This window comes from Eutrigla gurnardus (assembly GCF_963514095.1).
Source record: "Eutrigla gurnardus genome assembly, chromosome: 18".
In the NCBI taxonomy this organism is placed as follows: Eukaryota; Metazoa; Chordata; class Actinopteri; order Perciformes; family Triglidae; genus Eutrigla; species Eutrigla gurnardus.
This window is the reverse complement of record NC_139929.1, coordinates 2,821,540-2,844,013: the sequence shown is the minus strand read 5'-3', so window position 1 is coordinate 2,844,013 and position 22,474 is coordinate 2,821,540. Positions and strand designations below refer to the sequence as shown.

General features: G+C 45.7%; 1 protein-coding gene across 2 annotated transcripts in view; it reads right to left on the bottom strand.

Annotated features, from left to right (window-relative positions):
• Nucleotides 1-636: 636 nt before the first annotated feature.
• The window catches only part of ncoa2 (nuclear receptor coactivator 2), a 51,069-nt gene continuing 29,231 nt past the window's right edge, over nucleotides 637-22,474 (bottom strand). The window contains exons 6-21 of one of the 2 annotated variants that reach the window (XM_084033839.1): nucleotides 21,905-22,093; nucleotides 19,717-19,818; nucleotides 18,063-18,203; nucleotides 17,746-17,893; nucleotides 16,052-17,399; nucleotides 10,878-11,082; nucleotides 10,598-10,798; nucleotides 10,071-10,280; nucleotides 9,207-9,336; nucleotides 8,926-9,100; nucleotides 8,550-8,846; nucleotides 7,734-7,811; nucleotides 7,181-7,640; nucleotides 6,330-6,507; nucleotides 5,504-5,708; nucleotides 637-3,922 (exon numbers count right to left, since the gene is read on the bottom strand). In XM_084033839.1, the coding sequence (XP_083889965.1) occupies nucleotides 3,911-3,922; nucleotides 5,504-5,708; nucleotides 6,330-6,507; nucleotides 7,181-7,640; nucleotides 7,734-7,811; nucleotides 8,550-8,846; nucleotides 8,926-9,100; nucleotides 9,207-9,336; nucleotides 10,071-10,280; nucleotides 10,598-10,798; nucleotides 10,878-11,082; nucleotides 16,052-17,399; nucleotides 17,746-17,893; nucleotides 18,063-18,203; nucleotides 19,717-19,818; nucleotides 21,905-22,093 (4,079 nt within the window). In that variant the 3' untranslated portion in view covers nucleotides 637-3,910. The remainder of the gene's footprint in view (nucleotides 3,923-5,503; nucleotides 5,709-6,329; nucleotides 6,508-7,180; nucleotides 7,641-7,733; nucleotides 7,812-8,549; nucleotides 8,847-8,925; nucleotides 9,101-9,206; nucleotides 9,337-10,070; nucleotides 10,281-10,597; nucleotides 10,799-10,877; nucleotides 11,083-16,051; nucleotides 17,400-17,745; nucleotides 17,894-18,062; nucleotides 18,204-19,716; nucleotides 19,819-21,904; nucleotides 22,094-22,474) is intronic. The other variant, XM_084033840.1, reaches the window with a different exon arrangement.

The window sequence follows — 22,474 nt, the reverse complement described above, 5'->3', positions numbered from 1 at the left end:
CGTCCCTATTGGCTGCAGGAATCAGCTCGACCTCATGCATCTCAATGTCCCGCAGGAATACGTGGACTCTCCGGGACAACCCGCCCCGTTAACACACACACACACACACACACACACACACACACACACACACACACACACACACACACACACACACACAGTGGAGTAGAGATGCGTTGTTGTGACTTGGATGTGGTGAATTAGAGAAGAATGGTCCAGCTTCACCTCTCTCTACCTCTCTCTACCCCCTCTCTCTCTCTCCAGCAGGAAAATGAGCAAACCTGAATCACATCTCCATCCATACTTTGGTAAAGTTTAGAGGTCAAGGGTCACGTGCTCATCACATGTATAATGAAGGATCACCTGTAGGGTCGTAGCCTCACAGGTTGTTGGTGCTCGTCAAACATCAAATAAACAACATTTTTCATGAATTTATATCTATTTTAATCACAAATCTTAAGTAGGGGAGCTTAATCCATATTTAGGCATTTAAATAAACATATTTTACATTGTATTAACTTAAATATTCATTGTATTTCATTTTAGCTTTACATTTAAAATAAAAACATACACACGGAGGGCTTAATTCTGTTTCTTTTCCACATGAAATAAGAAAATAAGAGTCACCCCATTAAATACTGCAATAACAGAATTCTTTATTTACAAGGCAAATAGCATCAGCGAAGCCATATTAGTTCACAACTTGCATAACTGTGGTTTTAACTTCTCTTGTATATCTAATTTTGCATAAAACGCTCACGCACACACACACACACACACACGCTCACACACACACACTCACACACTCACACACACACACACACACACACTGGGGGATACAAAGGTGGATGCAGGTATACAGTGATTCCTGTGAACAATGCAGAAAAAAAAATATCCGGGGGGCACAACAGTAAGCTTTCTTCAGAAAGTCCATATAGTATATTACATATTGCTTCAATATCCCTATGCATCATCTTTTCCATACAAACAGTGAGGATGGGGAGGGGGGGGCAGAGAGCATGATGGGACAGTTCAACTGTGAGTCTCCAGCGACTGACGATGACGCACCCATTCAATATTGTACACAAGTCATTATACAAATTTATACAGACAGCGGTGTAATGTACAAGAACGAGAACGGACGTAAATCTAAGGCATTATGCTCGGGTTTTTAGCATTTCAAGGTTGCATCTTAGCTCTAAGAAATTGGCAGACAATACAAAAAGGGCATTTTTAAAGTTCTTCAAGTTAAAGAGAGAAAAAAAAGACAGTTTTCTTTAAAGTTTAGTGGGTCAAAAGCCTGGATATTTTTTTTAAAGGGGCAAAACAAATCATTTATTTGCACCTGTCATTATAAAGGCTTAAAAAATATCAAATAAAATGCATTGCTACCACATGGCTTTAAATCGTTTTCAAAATCTTGACAATCTTTGGACATTTTGCAGAGGGCTGAGAATCATTAAAATGGCTCAAAACGACTGTATGATACAATCAAAACAGCATTCATCAAAATAAAAACCTCCCGTATATTTAGGCCCACAGCAAGTCGACAGCAGGATGACAACCAGACACATTAATGCAGATTATTTCATTTTTTTTAAGTCCTGGAGTCGACTCACAGCTTCAAATTTCATTTTACAAGAGAAGCAAACAAAAAAAAAAGGGAAAAAGCGACGACGTGGCAAAACGCTGAGACGACACCATGTCCACATGTTGAGATAAACGCCACCGTCACACCCGTAGGCCTTTAAACGACAAATACATTCAGAATGACTCCTGTTCTCGTCTACATCGGGACCCTGTAAGTGACATCGTCGTGGATTTTTTTAAATTTTCTGGTTAAAAAAAGAAAAGAAAAAGCTGCTAGAATTCAGAAATCCAATTGAAAGGTGAGGATTATTTGGCTTGCTCCAAGTCTGTCCTGGGTTTAAATAGTTATAAAAAGTTTTTTTTTTTTCTGTTGTTGAGGAAAAATGAACTTTTGAGGTTAGAGAAGATGACTTGCTGATCTTGTGAAGGTGGAACCGAACAAGAACGGCATGTCATCGCCGAACACTTTATAGGTGAACTAACTGCCTGAGGTCATAAAATATGGCTAAGTGTCTGTCAGAGCCGGCCTGTGAACCGTGCAGTCTGAACTCTGACCTCTGCGATAGTAGAGCGGCTGGAAGGCCGAAGAGGGCGCGTGTCAACAAGGGGATCACAAACTACTTCCCTCTCCAGGCCTCAGCCAACGCTGCATAATCCAAATAGGAACGCTATGTGTGTGTGTGTGTCGGTGTAGCCTTTCTTGGTACAAACTGCAATAAAAAACGGTGTTTAATACTGCATCCAAACGTGGAGCAAAGTGTGTCCTTTTTATTCAGGAAACTGTACAAAAATTACAAAAAAAACAAACAAAAATAAAATAAAAAAAAACCCCAAGAGATTCTCAAGTAATGGTTATTGCTTGTTTTACATCACACCAGACCAGTTTGCACCTAGCAGCTTGGATGAAGCATTTCTCTCCAGACAACATAGAAAGCACACTTCTGTTATTTTTTTAGTTTTTTTTGTTGAGTTATCGTATGGCTGTGTTGAATTTGTGGGTTTTTCTTCCTTTTTTGTGGTGTTCTATGCTAAAGGCAGAGAAGCAAGCGATAATCTGTACACTGTATACACAGCACCCCCCCCCCCCCCCCCCCCCACCCCACCCGTCTGCATCGTACCAGATCAGAAAACGAAGGTTCCCAAAAACAAACAAACAAACAAAAAAAAGGGCCATTCTGCTTCAGGCAGCTGTGACCCGACGGGGAACCGAACCATTAAAGAATAAAATAAATAGGAAAAGAAAAACGTTTTACTTATTGGTATGTACAATCTCTGTAATTCATTTTTAAACCATATATGATTTTTGACATCTTCTTCTGAAACTAAAGGACCAAAAAGTATAATCCATTATTCAGATTCATAGAAGAATCTTCTCAGAAAGAATACAACCATTACTGTTAAAATTATAAAAAAAAAAGAAAAACAAAAGTGCCTCTTTCACACTTTCTTAGAAATCTTTTTTTTTCTCGTTGCTACTAGGATAAAGAATCATCTACAATAATTAAAATGAATCTATACAGAAAAATAAAACTTAATTTAATACACTATATAAACCTCTTGACTAAATTAGTCTAATCATACAAATCACCACTCAAACCATTCTTCTGCAGTGTTTTTCAAGATCGGTTTTCTCCTCAAAAACCATCTCTTCATTCTACATCTTAAATTCTCACAACAAGAAAAGAAACAACAACAACAACAACAACTAAAAATAATAATAAAATAAACAGCAAAAAAAGGCAAAACCGGCTAAGTGTTTGAGCTCCGTCCGTGAGTGGGAACATAACGTGGGAGTCTTTGCTGCCATTTTTGGGAACTATGTGGAAAAAAAAATGTCACAAAAACGTGTGAGAAGAAGAAAGACAAAATAAATCAGTGTACGTCATTTCTTGAGATGAGATTGTAAATGGCCGCTGTCCACTGAGAGGAATACATTCATCAGAACTGCCCCCCCTTTAGGTCAGCGCCCCCCCCACCACCAGGAGGTCTACAGTAAGTCACACTACGGTGAATGCAGCTGGAAAAGGAGGCTCATCATCACAAAGGCTCTCCTCCAGGAGGGTTAGGCATGTCGGACAGATCCACCATTCCTTCCCCAGCCCTCCTCACTCTCCCTCTTCTTTGGGGGGGGGCAGGCTCCTCCAGACGGCCACACTCGGGCTGGGGAGACTAGCGGAGGGGTCAGGGCACGGCCCGGCTGGTTCAAAAAAAGGGAGGGGGAGGGAGGGTTGGTTACATGTTTGTACAATTTTCTTTAAAGGGCCGACGCGCTCCTTGCTCCAGCTGATCACTGAGGTTCAGGTTAACAACTCCATGAGGGTCAACAGTATTTCTGCAGAGAGAAAAACAACACATTAGGTCACACTCGGACTTGTAAATCAAAAAAAACAATTAGAAACCATCCTGGAAGACGCCGCGGAGCTTTAACACAAGTCTGCAAATCATGCAAAGACTAATGGCCCAACGGTAAATAATTTAAATAATCTGAGTGCCAATATATTCCTATGATCGTGGACGGGGGATAAATCAAGTGACAGATATACTGGTACGTTAGAACTAGTCTGAAGTGCAGACAATCAAACAGCGGCACCTTGGTTAAATATTCATGGGCCTTTATTGGGCTTAAAAGCATCACGGAGAAACAGCAGAGCACCTCACGTAGCCGAGCTAACAATATACCAGCGAGGCGAGAGGGTTAACGCCGTCAAATACTCACCAGGAAAACACGCTGATTTCTACTTTTACCCTCATTTTGATCGAGTGACGGAATATTTCTGAACCTGCAGCTCTTAAGGCTTTTGCACAAGGAGTTTGGGTTTTTATCCAGAAATCGTTGCACGTTAAAAAATACGTACGACCACGATGTTTGCAAACCAAATCCGAACTTTTTGTCTGTTAAAAACGTTTTCGCAACAGGTTGGATTTTCTAATTTTCTGCATTTTTTCCCACATCCATCAAAAAGTGCTTAGGGAGTTATTTGGCCGCTCAGAGCCTCCGTAGAGCTCCAAACAATCCAGAATATTAACAGCCAAGCTTGTTGTAGACTATAAAGATGATGATGATGATTGTGGAGAGATCTCCAGCAGTTTGGGATCGTATCGCGGCGCTGGATCACGGAAATTGATGGTTTTAGATAAGATTAACTTTATTGTCCCACAAGTGGGGAATTGTCTTGGGCACTTCACCCATAAAAACATCATATACAACCTGATACAGATATAGCAAATATTAAAATGACCCTAATGGTGTAAATACACAACAAGGTGCTTTCAGTAGTGCTGCAAACTGGACCACCGACATCCTGAAGTCCAGCTAGAACCGATCCGGTTTAGTAGCCCAGCTCCCTCGCTGCTGGAAGCCAGTTTTCTCAAAGCATTTAAAAAACCCAGACGTGTGCGAAGGCCTCAACTCGGTCTGACAGTTTGGTGCCATAAGGAGTCGGCTCAGGCCATCTCCTGGACATCACACAGTAACTCTGTATTCTATACAGTCTATACCGTCTAAATGGCTCTAAAGTGCCCACTTGCTAATTACATCACTGTCCTCCAAGTTCAAGTGAAGTATCAGAACTGGGCTGGAGGAGTTACGTAAACTACCGAGTCAATTATTCATCAGCACGGCTGTTCAATAAGTGTGTGTGTGCCCAAACACTTAGGGGGTCTTATGATGAGACGGACACGTACGTAGGCATCAGGGAGCGGAGAAAGATGGACCTGTTAGTCTTTTCTTGGTCCCCTGGTTGCTGTGTAAAACTTTATAAAAGGGAAGGGGGGGCACTTTGTTAGACCTCTCAGGGTTCAAACTTTACAAGTGTCTGATTCCTACAACCTTCCTAGACGAGGACGTCACCCCAGAGCCTCTGGTTTGGTCTGTAAAAGACATTTTCAGGTGTTTCCCCCTCGGGGTTGTTACCTGTTCTTGCCCCAAGGAGGGCAAGCCGGGTGAGGGCCCCGAGGCCATGGACGTGACGCTCATCTGCCCGGCCATCTGGCCCATGCTGCTGGTTGCCATGTTGCCGGCCATGGAGACGTTGTTGAGGTTCATGGCGTTGCCGTTGTACATGTTGCTGTTGCTCTGCTGGGTGAACTGTGGCGACGCCTGCTGCTGTGAGAACATGCTGGGGAGGAAGAAGGAGACGACATTTTATCATTTTAACATTTAATCTTTGCTTTAGGAGCTCGAAGGGACAGAGATGTTGGTTTCTATTTGAACCATTATTCAGAGTTTGAGGTTTCAAAGCAATTTTGACTGAAATTAACAGATATGCTAAATAACAATTCCATTTCCCCCCCAAACATGGTTCTGTTTTTTATTTTGTTATTGTTTGGATATAAATATCTCATATTATGACTTGGATAATGATTATTTCACACTGATTTATGAGCTATATGTAAATTAAATGTGATAAAAAGATGTAAAGAAGGGGCAGGACATGATGAGCTGAGCTTCCTCCTGTCCCTCCTCCAATAAATGATTTATTTTTTATTTTATGATGTATTTTATGTCATGTAAATATTGTGTTTTGTATTCAAATAAAATTTTATTTCAACCACCTGCACTTTGTGGATGTAAACTAGAAGTATGATAGTTTGATGAATTATTTGGATGCTAAAGAAAAATAAAAAAAACATGATTCTTCAGCAAGTTTCTAGAGAGTCTTCTTCTTTAAAGGGGTTTTTATACATATCTGATTATGACAATCTGAGTCTAATTAGGATCTGAGGGTTCATGTATCTACCTGTTGCCTGCCATGTTGCCCTGCGGCCAGCCGTTCATGTCGGGGGAGCCCTGGAACGCGGCGCTCCCTTGGCCCTGCTGCATCATGGGTGACTGGGCGTGGGCCATGCGTGGAGAGAGCAGCGGGCTCTGCGGCGTGCCGGGCCCTCCGAAGCCTCCGTCCGCCTGTTGGCTCATACCTGCGGTGGACGCAATCGAGACACGTCAAGCAGACTTCCACCTGCAGGAGACTCCAGCCTCGACTACGAAGCGGCGTTCCCACGTCATCATGCCACACAAAGATGGGAGCGACTGAACGACCACGGGGGTGAGGGTTAGACTGACAGGCATTTCATCTTTCCTACATGCATGTAAGCAGTGGGCAAGGCAAGGGACTAGGAGGAAAGGGAACGAGGAGACGGTTTAGGAGCAAAGGGAAAGTGAGAAGTAACGTCTAAGTAGTTAACGTTCTGTACGAACCCACAGGAATCAGATTAACATCATTAATCAGCAGATTATGGACAGGTGCAGACTTGACTATTGCTCTGCCTGCTCACAAACAGAGTCCGAATCCTCAGTTAAACTGTAGTACATGTGCTCAAGGCGCCATCTGGTGGAGGACGGGTGTATAGCCAGGACACCATTTTGGACAGAGCACAGAAAACAAGCAGACGATCCCACTTCTTGTCATAAAAATAGGCAGCCATCGACATTATAACTCAGATGATCGCCGCCACTAAAAAGCATGTGATGCTGTGTGATTAAGACACAATGGCTGACACACACACACACAGACACGTACACACAGACACACACACACACACAGGTTGTAGGGTGAAGTGTGCGTAGGGCTGGGGGGTGTGGGAGCAGTACCTGAGTTGGGAAACTGAAAGGCACTGTGCTGCATTTGGGGGCTGAGTACGGCCCCGTACTGTCCGCCCATCATGTTTGTGTTTCCCATCATCATCTGAGAGGAGGAGGAGGAGGAGGTGGAGGAAGAGGAGGAGGTGCCATGCATGTGGAGCTGAGGGTTGGGAGGGAGAGAAGGCAGGCTGGGGGAGAGAGGGGAGGAGAAGGGGCTGGTAGGGGGAGGTGGCGAGGCCAGGCCTGTACTGGTACCGTAGCTGGGCGGGTAGGGGAACTGCTGGGGGTTGGCCTGGGGGATCCGGGGGTTACTCATGTTGGGGGGCAGGCTGAGACCCTGGGCCCGCATGGCCATGCTCCGCTGCTGCTGGACCTGCTGCGCCTGCTGCTGCTGCTGCTGCCGCTGTCTCAGGTGATTACTCAGCAGCTCCCGCTGACGCTGCGCCAGCATCTGAGCGTTGATGGTCCCCTGGAGGCGGGAGGTGGAATTACAGGTAAGAACAGAGACACACACTTCCTACGGTCACAACGGACAGATTATGGGATGCCAGCCGGGACCCACCTGGTTTGGAGCGCTGGCTCTAAGAGGTAGGTTCACATTTGACACACTACTCATCTGAGTCATCATTGGCTGACGGTTCTGGTGGAACGAGAGACGAAGGAAGAGGTTCAGAAAAACATGAAATATCTCATTTTTAAAGATATACCACTCACTATAATTTATTTATTCATCTCAAGCATATATTTATTTTTAAATATTATACTATTATATAATATATACTATATTATTATTATTATAATATATATTAATTATTTTTAATTTTATTTATCTCAAACATTTATTTATTTTTATAATATATATATATTATATTATAATAAGAATATATATTAATTATTTTTAATTTTATTTATTTATTTATCTCAAGCATTCAACATGCTGTAAAAGAAAAAGAAATACAAACAACAATACTATACTTTACATCATGTCATAAAAAAAAAACAAATATGAATGCTTTAATACATTAACAGTACAATTCTATAATTACCTACAATATTACACTGATTTTGTTTGATCAATAATCAGACTCAGTTGTCCTCTCTATATTGGTCAAATATCGTTTTCTTGTACCTTTTTTTAAATTTAAATTAAACTTCCAGCTTGTAAATTGTTAAATAGAAACAAAAAAAACACAGGAAGTATTCTCCGTGAGAATATGTAGATTGAAATTATATTCCGGCAAATGACATTAAAGACCTTCAGCTCCCAAAATATCAATTTAAGGATAATTTCAGTACTCTGATCCACATGTTAATCAGAAAAACTAAAATAAAGAAGTAAACCAGTGAACACTTCCAGCAGGTCTCGATGCAGACGTACCTGCTGTGACTGCAGCCGGTGCTGGAGCTGTAGTCGTAGTGCGTTGGGCTGGTTGGGGACCCCCCCAGGGGGCCTGAGACCAGGCCGGGCCTGCATCCTCATCATGGGGTAACCCGGGCGAGGACCCATCTGGCCGGACATGGGGTGGAAGCCGGGCTCCTGCATGGGGGCCCCGGGGTAGCCCCTCTGGGCCATGTGGGACGGCGGGGGACCGAACTGCTGCGTGTACATGGGGGGCTTTTGGTCTATCATCATGGAGGGGTCCTGGGGGAACTGGTCTGGCTCCAGGGTCTGGTTCTGCCACAGAAACACACGGGGTAAATAAATGTAGAGCCATAAAAGATGACGATGAAATACTCTATGATCGTGATCTCACCTGTTCTACCAGAGCGGGGATCCCCAGAGCCCGATCGATTTCCTCCAGGCCGTCAAAGTCTTTTAGTGCCGTGTACAGTTGGGACATCAGGGCTCCCTCGTCTACTCCACTGCCTTCGCCGGAGCCGTGGGCCGAACTACACAGCAGTTCATCCTGGGCCGAGGGGTGCACCTGCCTGGGAGACGGGAGAGGAGCTACTCAGTAAGGCTTCGTCCAGGAGAAACCCGAGAAAACTCAATCTAACGACTTAATAAGATGGAATCTGGAGGTGTCTCTCTTACCTGGTCTGGTTCACAAAAGCTGTCTGGTCAATGGGCATCATGCTGTCTGGCCAGGGGGCTGTCTGGTTGGGTGGAGCCTGTTGTTGGGTGAAATGGTGGCTGACCATCCCAATATCCATATCAGGTTGGGCTAAAGAGGAGAGATAAAACACCCGAAAACAGATTAAAGCAGGATAACAGACTGGAGGCAGTCAAGTCTGCAACTTTGGAAAAACAATAAGGCAACCTGACGTTCTCTAGGGGGTCAATTTGACCCGATTCAATGTTTAACGGCTCTAAAAGGAGGATATATATATTTTTGGTTAATATTCAGTGATTTTTCCTAATTTAATGGGGGTAAATAGGAGAACTTATGATTAACATGATGATATGTTTTCAATGTCCTGTACACACTCACTAAAATGTTAGATTTCGTCATGATTTGCTTATTTTCCGATCATAAAAGGTATTCTGGATGATTAAAGGGGTAGGGTTTGTTTTATTTAATGGGTTATTTATTCACCAAAGAAACCTTAAGTACCTGAACCATAAACCCAGGTCACAATTTTGATTATAATCATTTTTCTGAAGGTTTAAATTGCTGGGGTCAAATTGACCCGATGGATAACAGAGATAGTACATTCATTTCTTGAGTGCTGTTCTATGGCTGGCCACCAGGTGGCAACGTTTAACACAATATGAGTAGAGTTCTTTTCATTTGACCCTCTGCACCATGTTTTAGTGGGATAACTCAGTGTGTTAGTCATCAGGTTTAAATGCTTGAGCACATGTTGTGTTCTTAGCTGGGGGCTTTATCGTCTCAATATGGACTCTACCACATCATTTCTGACTATCTGCATAACCCGTGTGTTTATGGTCTCTCACCATTGGCCATCATCGGGGACTGGAGCATCTGTCGGGGTCCTGGCTGGCTGTTGGGCCTCATGGGAGCCCCGTTGGGCCCCATCCTGCCCTGCATGGGACCTTGCTGCCCGGGTCCGGACGCTCCCAGTGGGGGTGCAGAGGCTGAACCCACCCAGCCCTCCTGCTGCTGCTGCTGCATGCCTGGCCGTGGACCTCCTGGAGCCATCAGTCCTAGAGGAACAAAACACACAAAGACCTTAGTGGATGTCCCCCACGATGCAACGCTGCAATATGAGGGGGTGGTATGGGGGCTAATATGTAGGAGAGACTGTGACAGAAAGACTGTGCCAGTGTGGGTGACTGAATACTTCCTGTGACAGGAAGTGAGTCACTGTGCCATGACATGATATGTCAGAGTGAGACAGAGGTAGAGGGAAAAAGGTCGCCGCATGGTTTGGCTTGGCTTTTTTTATGTGTGTATGAAGTCTATTAATCTTATACAAGTATGACTGTAAAGAGGAAACTAAATCAAACGCTGTCACACCCACCTGCGTTGACCATGCCGGCCTGGCTAGCCATCATCCCGTGACTTCCCACCATGCCTTGCTGCTGCTGCATGAGTGTGTACGGGCTCGTGGCCCTTATGGGGTACTGTAAGGAGGCCTGCTGGGGGGACACGTTCATGTCCAGAGACACGCTCCTCACAGGCAGACCCCGGCCCGGCTGGCCCGGTCGGATACCCGCAAAGTCTAGAAGGCAGGAATAATAAAATATTTGATGTGGTTTCACGTTAATACTTTGAATTGTAGAGTCTTCTGTAAGACTTACTCGTCGGGCCCATGCCGGCCCCGATGCCCCGGTGTTGCTGCTGCTGCTGCTGCTGGGCGGCGGGATTGGACTCGGACATCTGCAGGATGTCATTGATGATGTTCTGTTTGTCCATGGGGCTGGGCAGCGAGACGGGCCGCGGCTCGCAGAACAGCTGAGGCTGAGCGTTCTGCAGGTCGTTCAGGATGTCGTCCAGCTCCGACGACTGGAGAGAACACACAAGAAAACAGAAACACATCAAACACTTAGCCTGCATTTAGAAACCAATTGCTGCAAACAAAGAAAGAGAAAAAATGAATTTGGCCGTAAACACGGCAACACTTGCATGAGGTGTCATTGTCGGTGAGATGAGGGAACAGCAGGCTTGGCCTTGTTTATAAGAGAGCAGATAAAATGGACCCTTTTCCCTTCAAATCTAGGCCACACTTCTCTGTGACTTATCAGACATGTAGACTCCTCGCTCCCCGGCTGCTCCCTTTATTTAAAACCGTTTTTTATTTAACATACATGCCATAATTAACATAATATTATTTATATCCACATTGAGGGGGGAAACCACAGAAGGCAGCGTGAGTTTAGTTGGTGCCACAGTTTGAATCCCCCCCCGACTGTAAACAGCTGGACCGAGCCAGACCGGTCTGCATTCATACACAGCTCAGCTATCTGTCTTTTTTTGTTTCATTTTTCACACAACTATCTAAAACATAAGACAACTCCACGCTAGGGATCTGCTTTCTACTCGCTTGTCTGAAGATTTGCTCCGACTAAACTGTTCTCTTTCTCTCATAAATAAATACTGCAGTTAAAATAACACCAATCTGGCACAATTTAACCAAAAAGTGGGACATTAATGACTTTACAAGACGGCGACATCGATTGCAGCATTACTGTACTGCGTTTGCTCTTACAGGCGGACAATAAAAAGAAGTGAACTGAAGCAGAAAATGTCAACATAGGCGATCATATTGCTTCCTAGAGAGGCCTGGAGGGACTTTGGGTAAATAAGCTGCACCGGCTGCATGTGGCCAGGAGAGTGCAGCACACTGGGACTCACTGACTGACTCACTTGATCGTGACATACTGTACTAGCTAGGGGGAGAAAAAAAAAGAAGAAAAAGCACACCAGCCACTGTTTCACTGTTGTGCTCCACTGTTCCAGACAATGACGCGGTATCTGCCAGGCATGTAAATCCCGATAAAGAACACAAGGCTACGACAGCACGGCTATCTTAAAAGTGTCCTCGGACTTAAAGACTGCGTATGCTTTATTGTAGGCTGTGGGAGAGCTAGAGAGAGCAGCCGAGTGAGGGGGTGGGAGGGGGGGGAGGCAGTGGTGGTGGAGAGAAAAGCCCTAATGAGGTCAGGAATGATGTAATGCTCCTGTATGCTCTCAGCTTGCTCTTTTCCCTCCTCCTCTTCGATTCGCTCTCCTCCCACTTTCTATTCTCTCGTCTTCTCTGGTTGCTTTTACCCTTAATGGGTCCCGTTTCTATCAATCCCGTCCCCTCTGACTCTCTCCATCTGTCAATACATGTAGGCGAACACATCCACGTCCTTTACTCTCCTAACATCCCGGTATATATCTATACATCTCTATACATCACGTTTGGGTCAAACCACTGCGGCAGGCGGGGGTCAGAATCGGCAGATCGCTGGTTAAGTTCTTTGACGTTAGAAAAAGGTTCTCACAGCGGGAGAGCAGCTGAGGACACGCACTGTGCATTACAACACGCTGTTTGTTTTAAAGAGTACATGTGTATGTTTTAAAAAAAAGTGTGTTTTTCAGCTTTAGAGATAATCTCAAACACACACATTGTCACCTGGTTGGAAAATGTTGTGAGGCTTTACTTTATTTGTTCCTCTTAAGTTGTGGTTTCTCACTGAATTTAAAAGAAAATACAGATACATGACATGTCTATTATTAGCAACGCTTTCTTGTACGTTTGAGAATGTTTGATATAAAAAGGGGGCCGACTCTGTACGACTTAAGGAAGAGCAGCTGGCTGACTTTCTCACAGCAGGCTCTGCCAAACGTTGTGTTCTTACAGTTTGACTTGAATCCGTCGAGTTAAAGCCATCAAGTCCGTCAATGAGTGTCATCATGTGACACGATCCCAATTGCACCAATGTCAATGTGGACTTAAGGAGGCAGTGTGAGCGTTGTGCCTCTCTGACATGGCCCACATTATTATAAAGGAAAGGGAACCGAAAACTCAGGGCGGGAAAAGCAGAACTGTCAAGTAAGGCAAAAGGAGAGAAAAAAAAGAAGAGGTTTCACTCCAGATATCATGCTGGCCTTTTTGTCAACAGAAACAAAAACATGGAGTCACAAGAAGGACTGCAACATTAAGAGCAAATCCTTACATCAGCCATACTTGAAGGTTAACTGTTACAACTGAGCACTTCTGAGGTATTTATTATTATTAAATAATAATAATGCATTGGTTATATATAGTGCTTTTCCAGATGCTCAAAGACGCTTTCACAAAAGCAACTAAATCAAACAAAACAAGCAAAAAAAGGTTAAAATCAAGAGTGAAAAGGTGTGTTTTGAGGGCAATCCAGATTAATATTTAGATGAATCTCATTGCATAAATTGCAATAACTGATTTGTGTGATAACTTGTGGTTTTTAACTCAAAAAGGTTCAATCAGAAACAGGTTGAACATCAAATCAGCAGGATTATGTCATGCTGTGGGACAGGTAATCCGATTATTTTTTAATGGCCACTTATTCACCGTGTACATCCAGTATATAAAATATATTTTCCGACGGCGGTGCCTATTCTTCTGGCAGAGTAGCAATTATATTTAATGAAAGTGAAATACTCTTTCAGGAGGACTTCGGTCTACAGCAGCTCTTGAAAACTCTTGACATATACTGTAAAAAAATAAAGAAAAGGAACTGTGTGATGTCAGGTACAATATATCACCTGATTTCAGCGCTAAAAAAATAACAAATAAGAAGAATAAGTACAGTATTGAGGCCGAGAAACTATTGAAGGATCTATTAAAACCAGAAAACCAGACGGTGCTGGAAGAGACAAACTCATTCATTTCATTCAGGGTCACCGAGGAGCTGCAGCGATGGCGACCTACATCCGGCAGTCTTTTTTAGAGCAGAAATACTAGATATTGAGCCGAGCTGCCGAAGCAATTAACCACTCGTGTTACCACAGCCAACCGAGGGTCTATTATCTTACCGACGACTTGTTTGCTTAATTTGACAGATTTTTATTGACGCGATAACGAAGAGAACATGTGTTTTATGTGGAGTCATAATAATAAAAAAAGAGAAACATTAACTCATTTATTGAAACGAGGATGCTACTGTTGTGTAAACGGGGGACGGTATGTTCACGCCTGTAAAACACAGATAATTCTGTCTCCCGCGGGACGAAACGACCATACCTATAGTTTCCATCAGCGGAGCCGCTATGGAGCTACTGCTCTGATTTCTCATTTAGCTCTCCTCTGGCCATCAATAATTCAGCCCTCAAACAATCATGAGCAGGAGAGGAGGAGGAGGAGGAGGAGGAGGAGGGAGAGGCAGCGGAAAAAAAAAAAAAAGCAGTGGGTGAGGTTAGTGGAGAGAAGGATGAGTGGACTTTTTAAAACTAGTACAATCAGGTTTCACACATGGCCGAGCCGGCAATTCACCAGCGAGGAACATAAAAGCCACTTGCTCACATGTAATTGCTCTAATGAAGTCATGGCTTAGCTCATGTCTGATAAATGCCCTTGTTCTGGCGTTTGGGAAGCCACTGTTAACAAAAAAAAAAAAATGTGAAATCCAAAAATTTTCATTTGTGCTGTCAAACACAAAAAAAGGCTGGAAATCAACAGATTAGCAGGCAATTTATTTTTAGTGGTAGAACCCACCGGCCCCTTGTGGAAAAATAAAGCCTGGAGTATCAAGACATAAACCTTTATTTCTATTTCCCCCCCTTCTATTGTTTCTGGTACGTTGCTCGCTCTACAAACACACCACTCCCTCCCTCTCCCCTCCATCTCCATGGCAGCAGAGAGGACATGCAGGAGCATATGGCTCATCATTTTCACTCTGCCTGCCGAGGCCGGGCTCTCCTGGGGGTATCTACACCTCTCTCATCTCTCCTTCTTTTGTTCAGTGCAACAGCGCCTCTTATTATCCATCCAATCACCCCCCCCCCCCTCTTCATATGTACCCAAGTGGCCCGAGCACATACTGTACATGCACAACAAGCATGCATGGCTAGCTAACATGCTGCAACACCCTCCGTTTCAATAGAAATGTTATTTATTTCTACATAAAAAAACAGCTTTTGTCAGACGGCATGACTACACCTACTCTGTCTAAGAAGAGGAAGATACATGACAGGATTTGAGGCAGCACAGCTTGCAAGAACGTTCATGTTCTCTTCTATAATTCTATGTAATTCCGTGGCAGTGATCTGTGTGATACATCTACATTGCTGCTAGACTCGTGTCTCAAACCTGTGTTTAGTCGAGCGCGTCACACGCAGGCTTCCTTTATGAAAGGGTACGAGTAAGTTTCCCCCGCGTTAAGAGAGTCGGCAGAACTTTTAAAGAGTTTTTCAAACCAGGCGACACGCTCTCTCCCTCCCTTTTACTCTCGCCTCCTCTTCTCTCTTTGGGTGCCAGGCCTGACCTTAGCTCGGTGCCAAACCTGAGGATTCTGGCCAAACGCAACCAGGATCAAATGGCTGCAGAACCGCAGGGGCTCCTTCCAAATGTCACAGTTGTTTGAAGCTGGCGGAGAGCTTCCCTTGGCTTCGCGATGCCAACCCATAAGCAGCGAAAAAGGACCAGATGTGTTTATGTACGTGAATTAAAAAAAGACGTATACGACGAGTCTGTAGATATGAATGGGACTGTATGTGTGTCGGTCTGTCTGACCTCTACGCAGCCAGACCGTTTGGTGTTTAGCTGTAGCGTCCTGTGTGGACATGGGGGCCTGGAGGAGCCAACATCTGCTGCCTAACCCAGATTAACGCTCAGATGGAGAGGAGGCAAGTGGAGCAGCGCAGGGCAAAAAAAAAAAAAGAAAAAAAGTTTTCGCAATGGGCTAAAGAGAAGGAGGTTACAATCAGTCAGATTTAGGGCAGCTCTAGTTCTTTCATCAGACGGAAATAAAGCAGTTTTCACACTAAAGGGGTAAAAAAACGAACTAACCTGTTCCGCCCGGTCGTATCCCGAGTCTTGTTTCTCCGTCTTCACAAGAGGGTGTTTGCCCCCTTCGACCTTCACCTCCCCCGGCTCGAGCTTAGGCATCTTGTCCTTCAGTCCAGTGTCATCCTTATCCAGCAGGTAGCGTAGCAGGGCATTATCCTTCTTCTTGGGACTCAAGGGTTCCTGCTTCGGAGCAAGTTCCCCAGAAGCTGCACCACCAGCACCCTGGTCTTGGCCCAGCTCTTTGCCCGTGGCCTCGGCGGTGAGTTTGGCCAGGTCCACCGGTGAAGTACTGTTCTGAAGAAGCTGGTGGAGGATCTTGTGTTTCTCCTTAAGGGACGAGGCGTGAGTGTTCCCTCCGACGTGGCCGCCCCGACCCCCGACCCCCGCCTGGTCTTTACCGTCCCCTCCTGCGCCGGGCGACAGCGGCGTCTCCAGTGGCTCTGGCTTGGTGGTGAGCAGTTGCAGTAGCTTGGTGTGGCCCTTGTTGTCATGGAGACGACTGTGAGCATCGTGGCCCTCGTCCCTCTCCTCCTTGGGCTCGGCTAGATTGCTCTCCGTCTGGCCCTGGCCGTGGCCCTGACCCACGTCTGAGTGAGGTCCAAATGAGTCCCCTGCACCACCAGCGGCACCGCCGCCTGCTCCCAGTTTTGACATCAGATGAGAGTTCACCCCTGACCCCTGCGTGACCCCGGCTGGGGAGCCTATCTTCCGGTCGGGAGACCCTAGCGTGTGTGCGTGAGGGGCACCGTGGCCGTGTCCTACACCGTGGCACTCACTCAGGGCCTGCAGAGCAGACAGAGAGCTGCTAGTGTAGCTGTTAGCATGGGCGCTAGCTGTGCTACTACTACCTGGACCTCCAGGCCCGCCGCCGCCGCCGCACATCCCCACCGGGGAAGGCGAGTGCAGGCCTCCTGCTACACGAGGGCTGCCTGCTCCCCCCGGACTGCCTCGGTGCCGGGGCGACAACATAGAGTTCTGTTGAGGTGGATGGGGCCCGCCGGCTGGGCTGGGGCTTGCACGAGAGGGGCTGTTCATCCTCCAGTTGGACCCCTGCTGCGGCGGCTGCATGCCCCCCGTGTGGTTGTGTGGCGGGGGACAGCCGAAGCGGTAGCCCTGCATGTGGCCCCCCATCGCCGCCGGTTCTCTGGGACCGGCGGGGCCCGGGGAGGAAAAAGGCGTGCTGTTGCTGCTGATGGTAGTGTCTTGGCCCTGAGGCCCCGAACCGGGCAACGTGCCCGGGGTCGGAGGAGTCATGGAGGGAGTGGAGGAGTTCATGGGTTTGGGAGCCATCCCCGTGGCCTGACTGCCTGGACCCATGTCCTGGCCCATTCCACAGACCGTCTGCTCCCTGGAGGCGGAAACAGACACACACAGACAATACAGCTTAAATGTTTTCATGTAGAAAAGTGACCACGGCAAGGAGCGGAAAAACAGCAATTATTTTCTCTCATATTATTTTGCTGTTTATTTTGAACTGCATATACCACAGGGAAGCTGGCACACTGTGTTTAACTTAAATACCCTTTACATATCATATTATTATGACCCGATTCCCAAATGGCAAGCATGAATGTACACATTATATAACATCCACGGAGCTGCAGGGCACGAACAGGCCAAAACATGTAACCGACTTCATACTGCAGGTTAGTCTCTCTCTCTTCCCAACACAGGTGTATGTCAGCGATGCATACCTCTGAAGAATGTGCAGGGACATGTAGAGCTGGGGTTCGTTGGTGGCGGGTGAGCGCACCAGCTTGCTCTTGGTGTGGGCCGACACGATGGTTCCATCGGAGAGGGAGAACCGGTAGATGGGGCTGAACGCCTGGCCGTGGCGGAGCACTATATATAAAGAAGATATATATATATAAGATCTTAAAGAATCAGGCTACCATTAACCATTTGCTTTGTTAGCTTGGCCCTGTGATCAAATCACCATTGTATTTAAATGCAGTCATCTGAATGCAGCATCATAAAACATCAACATGAAGTATCCATATATATAGTTTACCTTCCTGCTGATGTCTCTTGGCAAAAGACATCTCTCCGTCGTTCTGCAGGTGGAACCTCTGGATGCAGCGCCTCACCAGATCCTCCCAGCCGGGCTTCATGGACGCCCGCAGCAGACTGGTATCCAGGGACGTTATCTTACCTAAACACAGAGGAGCGGATTAAGCGGGCCTCGGTCGGACATGGAAGTGAGGATTTTCCCTAAACACGCACTAAAAAACCCCACAGCAGCTGAGCCGATGTGTCTCTCTGAAACGTAAACATGCAGAACGGTTTGTTGGCCAGAACGTACGCTCTCCCCTCGGCTCGCTCTTCTGCAGAACAGCCTGTGTGGTTCGACATTGATTGAAGAAATACCGAGGATCGACTCGTATTTACATTTAAAATCACAACTCGTCTGCGCGAGCGAGGCGCTGAAATCAACCGAGCAGAGAAAGATTAGATAGGCACACACCAGTACAAATACTGTCAGTATGAACTGTAAGCTCGCCAATTAGACACATGAGGGAGAAGGATTCTTTTATTATTTATAAGTCACACTAACTATCTTTAGAGCTCAACAAATACATCCATGCTATGTGATGTATTTATAAGTGACACTAACTATCTTTAGAGCTCAACAAATACATCCATGCTATGTGTAAACACACGCATACTTCCCTCGTATCAGTGTTGTGCCTCATCGGTATGCCGTTTTAAATGGAGGCAGCGAAGCATTTAAAAAGGGCTGACAAGCGGGCTTGAATAACAGCCATAGGGACCGACTAAAGAACTCTTCAGAGGGGTAACCTTTTCATAGAGAAACGCCATAAACAGCAAGAATCGGGAGAGAAAAATCGGAGTTTCTTATGCAGACAAATGCAAGCATGTAAACACGTACGTCGACAACAGTCTGGGTGGGAATTACAGTAAATTACTCGGCAGGTAACCATGTGTGTGTGTGAGTGTATGCCACACACACACATGAATGGTGCGAGCACATCAAAGACCAGGTGAGACGGAGACAACCATGCTTTACCTCCCAGAGTGCAGACAGGCGGGAGGCGTGCTCAGCTAACGCAGTGAATCCCGAGGGCCTTTATCAAGGATATAATAATCTTGAAACAGCTAAAACTATAGTGTGAGCTAATTTACGGGTTGGTGGCAAGGGATGGAGGATGTGCTCGTGTTAAAAGGGACTGCATCATTTCTTTTGCAAACAGCTGAAAATGCTCAAGGACCCCTAGGACTACCGTATATAGAAGAGACCCCCTATTACATATCATATAATAGTGTTCCTTATTAAACCGGGCCATAAATAATGTGTAGTGCAGCCTAAAGCACCATGTATAACAGTACTTTATTATGATGTATGTATACAATGCTGAGCCATATATTGATAAAACATATTTTAATTCTATGTTGGCATCTCTACGTCATAATTTCACCTCATAACTGAATAAACAGGAAGATTTATATTTGGTTATTATAGGTTGAATTCATGTTAATGTGTATTTTTGGAAGAAATAAAGTTTGGGATCAAATCATTTTGGGGACCCCCTGCAGTAACTCTGCGGACCCCTAGGGGTCACGGACCTCCTGCTCTAGGGAACCATGATTGGCTATATTTCTGTGCTAGAATAAATCAAGTTTATATTAGCTTCTTCTTTGCGTACCTTGCAGGTCTTGGCGTGTGGTAAAGCTCTCATGCGCCGGAAGCATGGGTCGTTCCTTCATGGGCACGCGGCGAGCGACGCAGATCAGGCACGACTGAAAGTCTGCAAGAAAACAAGACAGAAACGTGGAGATGAACAAGAGGTTTTCAAGATGTAAAACAAAGAGGACAGGCCAGAAGACAGAAAGGGGTGAAGGGGGGGATGGGGGGGAAGGGAAAGGGGGGGAGGAGAAGGGGCGTAATTGATAGAAACGGAGACAGGGAAGGAAAATGAAATGCATGTTATTCCCAGGCAACATAATTAATACAGTTATTAATGAGCGTGGGGATCAGGGCGCCGCTCCTTTCATGAGGAGGAGCAGCGATCGCTGGCAAGGGAAATGATGAAGTGTGACCTTTGAAGGTGCGTGTGTGTCATTGCACGCATGTATGTGCGTCTCACCTACACACACACACACACACACACACACACTGATGACACCTCCCCTGGCCACCGACATTAAAAAGATGGCCATCGCTCAATCATGACAGCAGACGGAGATGACACCAGGACTTGGGGGTGACCCCAAAAAAAAAAAAAAAAAAGTCTGCATTTCTAACTTCCTGTGCCAGTATTACCCCCCATTCCACACATGTAGATTTCATGCCAGCGCTGACACACACACACATTCCTCATTTTGACTTGTAAACAGAAGCTCTTGGGTGGTCCGGCTCTCAGATCTGTGAATCTCGATTCTCTCGCTTCCCCCCCACCACCGCCACCACCTCTCCCCTCCTTCCTTTCCTCGCTCCCGTCCTCTTCTGGCTGGACAAATTCCTGCAACTGCAACCACTGATCCTGCCTCTCTACTCACACACCAACGCTGGAGCAACTCTGGCCTCCGTCCTAGTCAAGTCTAGTTGCCAAAGTATGGTTGGCAAGCAGCTGGTGCACAAAGGAAGCCAGAGAGAGAGAGAGAGAGGGAAAGACAGGTTGAGACTCGGGAGTGAAACATTTGCATTTCCCCTTGTTGTTTTAATTAACCAATGAGTTGTGGTGTGGCAGCGGGAAGTTGCTCATTGAGCAAGAAAAACAGGATTTAGGTAGTTAAGATGAATATTGAAGTCGTTTACGTATCGTGCTCTATAAAAGACGTTGGTGCCTTGTGATGGAAATGTACTCAAACTACAGGATCTCAAGTTCCAGTCTAAAAGGCATGAAAAACCGCTGGAAAAGCCCGGTGACCTCTCACTGACTGAGCGCTGTACGGAGAGCAGAGCCAACGTACAATTTAAATCATTTCCCAGGGAAGGCGAGCAGATGTTTATGCTGGTGGCTGCAGCAAAACGGAGCCGATCTGCACACGCATGCCTCCAAAACCCAAACCGTGTTCAGTGTGGAGAATTATCCCACCGTTATCAAAAGACAGATTTTTACTGCTGACGCGATAACGTCCACAGTCTTTCCTCGGAGTCGTACGCCCAGGTTTGTGAAGGAAGTGCATGAATAATAGATGGTCTTAATGACAGCTGCCCAGCCCCTCGTCTCCCTCGTGTCACTTAACTTTTCATGGATGTAAGTTGAGTGGCACCAGAACTGCTCCCCGTTCAGCCGCTGGTGCTCGCTTTCCACATACGACTCCAGTTATAAGACAAAAAATGTGGCTAATTGACCATTTTTTTCAATGCATCATGTAAATTCCTGCAGCTTGGATTCATATTTAAAAAGCTGTTTTCATTCTGCAGCGGTCACGTTCTGAGGTTTTATAAAACCCCCCAAAAAAGCCTCTTATTTTGTCTCAATCAAGGTTTCCGCGCTACATGAGCCATCGATTTAAACTATTTAACAATTACCATCGAGTCATGTTTCATTTAATTCAGCTGCCCACTGGAAAACTACAGAGATCACTCTGATGTTATCAAAGGTAGAGATGCAATGAGTTCTGAAATCCTCCTCAGCCAGACTACTCGAGTTGTTTCCCCTGTTTTCCTCAGTTCTAATGGTTTGCTGTTTTCGTCTCTGCCGACTATTGCTTCCTATAATGACTGCTTAATGTTTTAGAAATTGTTCCACCGGAGGACTTAGAGCTCGTTATTTCTTGAAAAGTACAATCCACTAGATTTAATCATGAACGTTAAAATCACACGAGTGGAGGCAAATTTCTCCAAACTACGCTCGCGTTTAATGATCTTCCGGCGTTCTCGCGTACCGTCTCCTTCCTCCTTGATGGACTTGGGCTCCGACACGGCGAAACACTGCATGGTCTCGTATTTCTGCTGCTGAGGCTCGTGCTCGTGCATCTCGTCCTGGCTGTCGCCGTGGGGGTTGACCAGCATCCGGCAGTTGAACGTGTGGCTGTTCCTCCTCGGACCCTCGCTGGACCACGGGACGCCGTTCACTGCAAGGAAGGGAGATTTTTAGAACGATAAAAGTGAACAACAAAACACATAACGAGAGAGGCTATCACATAAGACATAATGAGAGCAAGACGGAGAGAATGAAGGAGGAAAAACTGTGAAAAAAAAAAAGCTGTTGCTGGGTCAGTTATAACGAGTTGGAGCCCTGTACCATCCATTCACAGCCATGCATCACAGCCAGGCCTCCATATGCACGTCCTCTAAAAACACCGCTGCCAGTCTTTCCTCTTTTCAACACATGCATACATATGAGCACATATGTACACACTCAAAGAAGATAAAAAGACATGTACAGACACATTTAACTCCAGCAAACTCCCATCACACTCCATCTGGTTTGTGATCTCATTGGGTGCATTGAT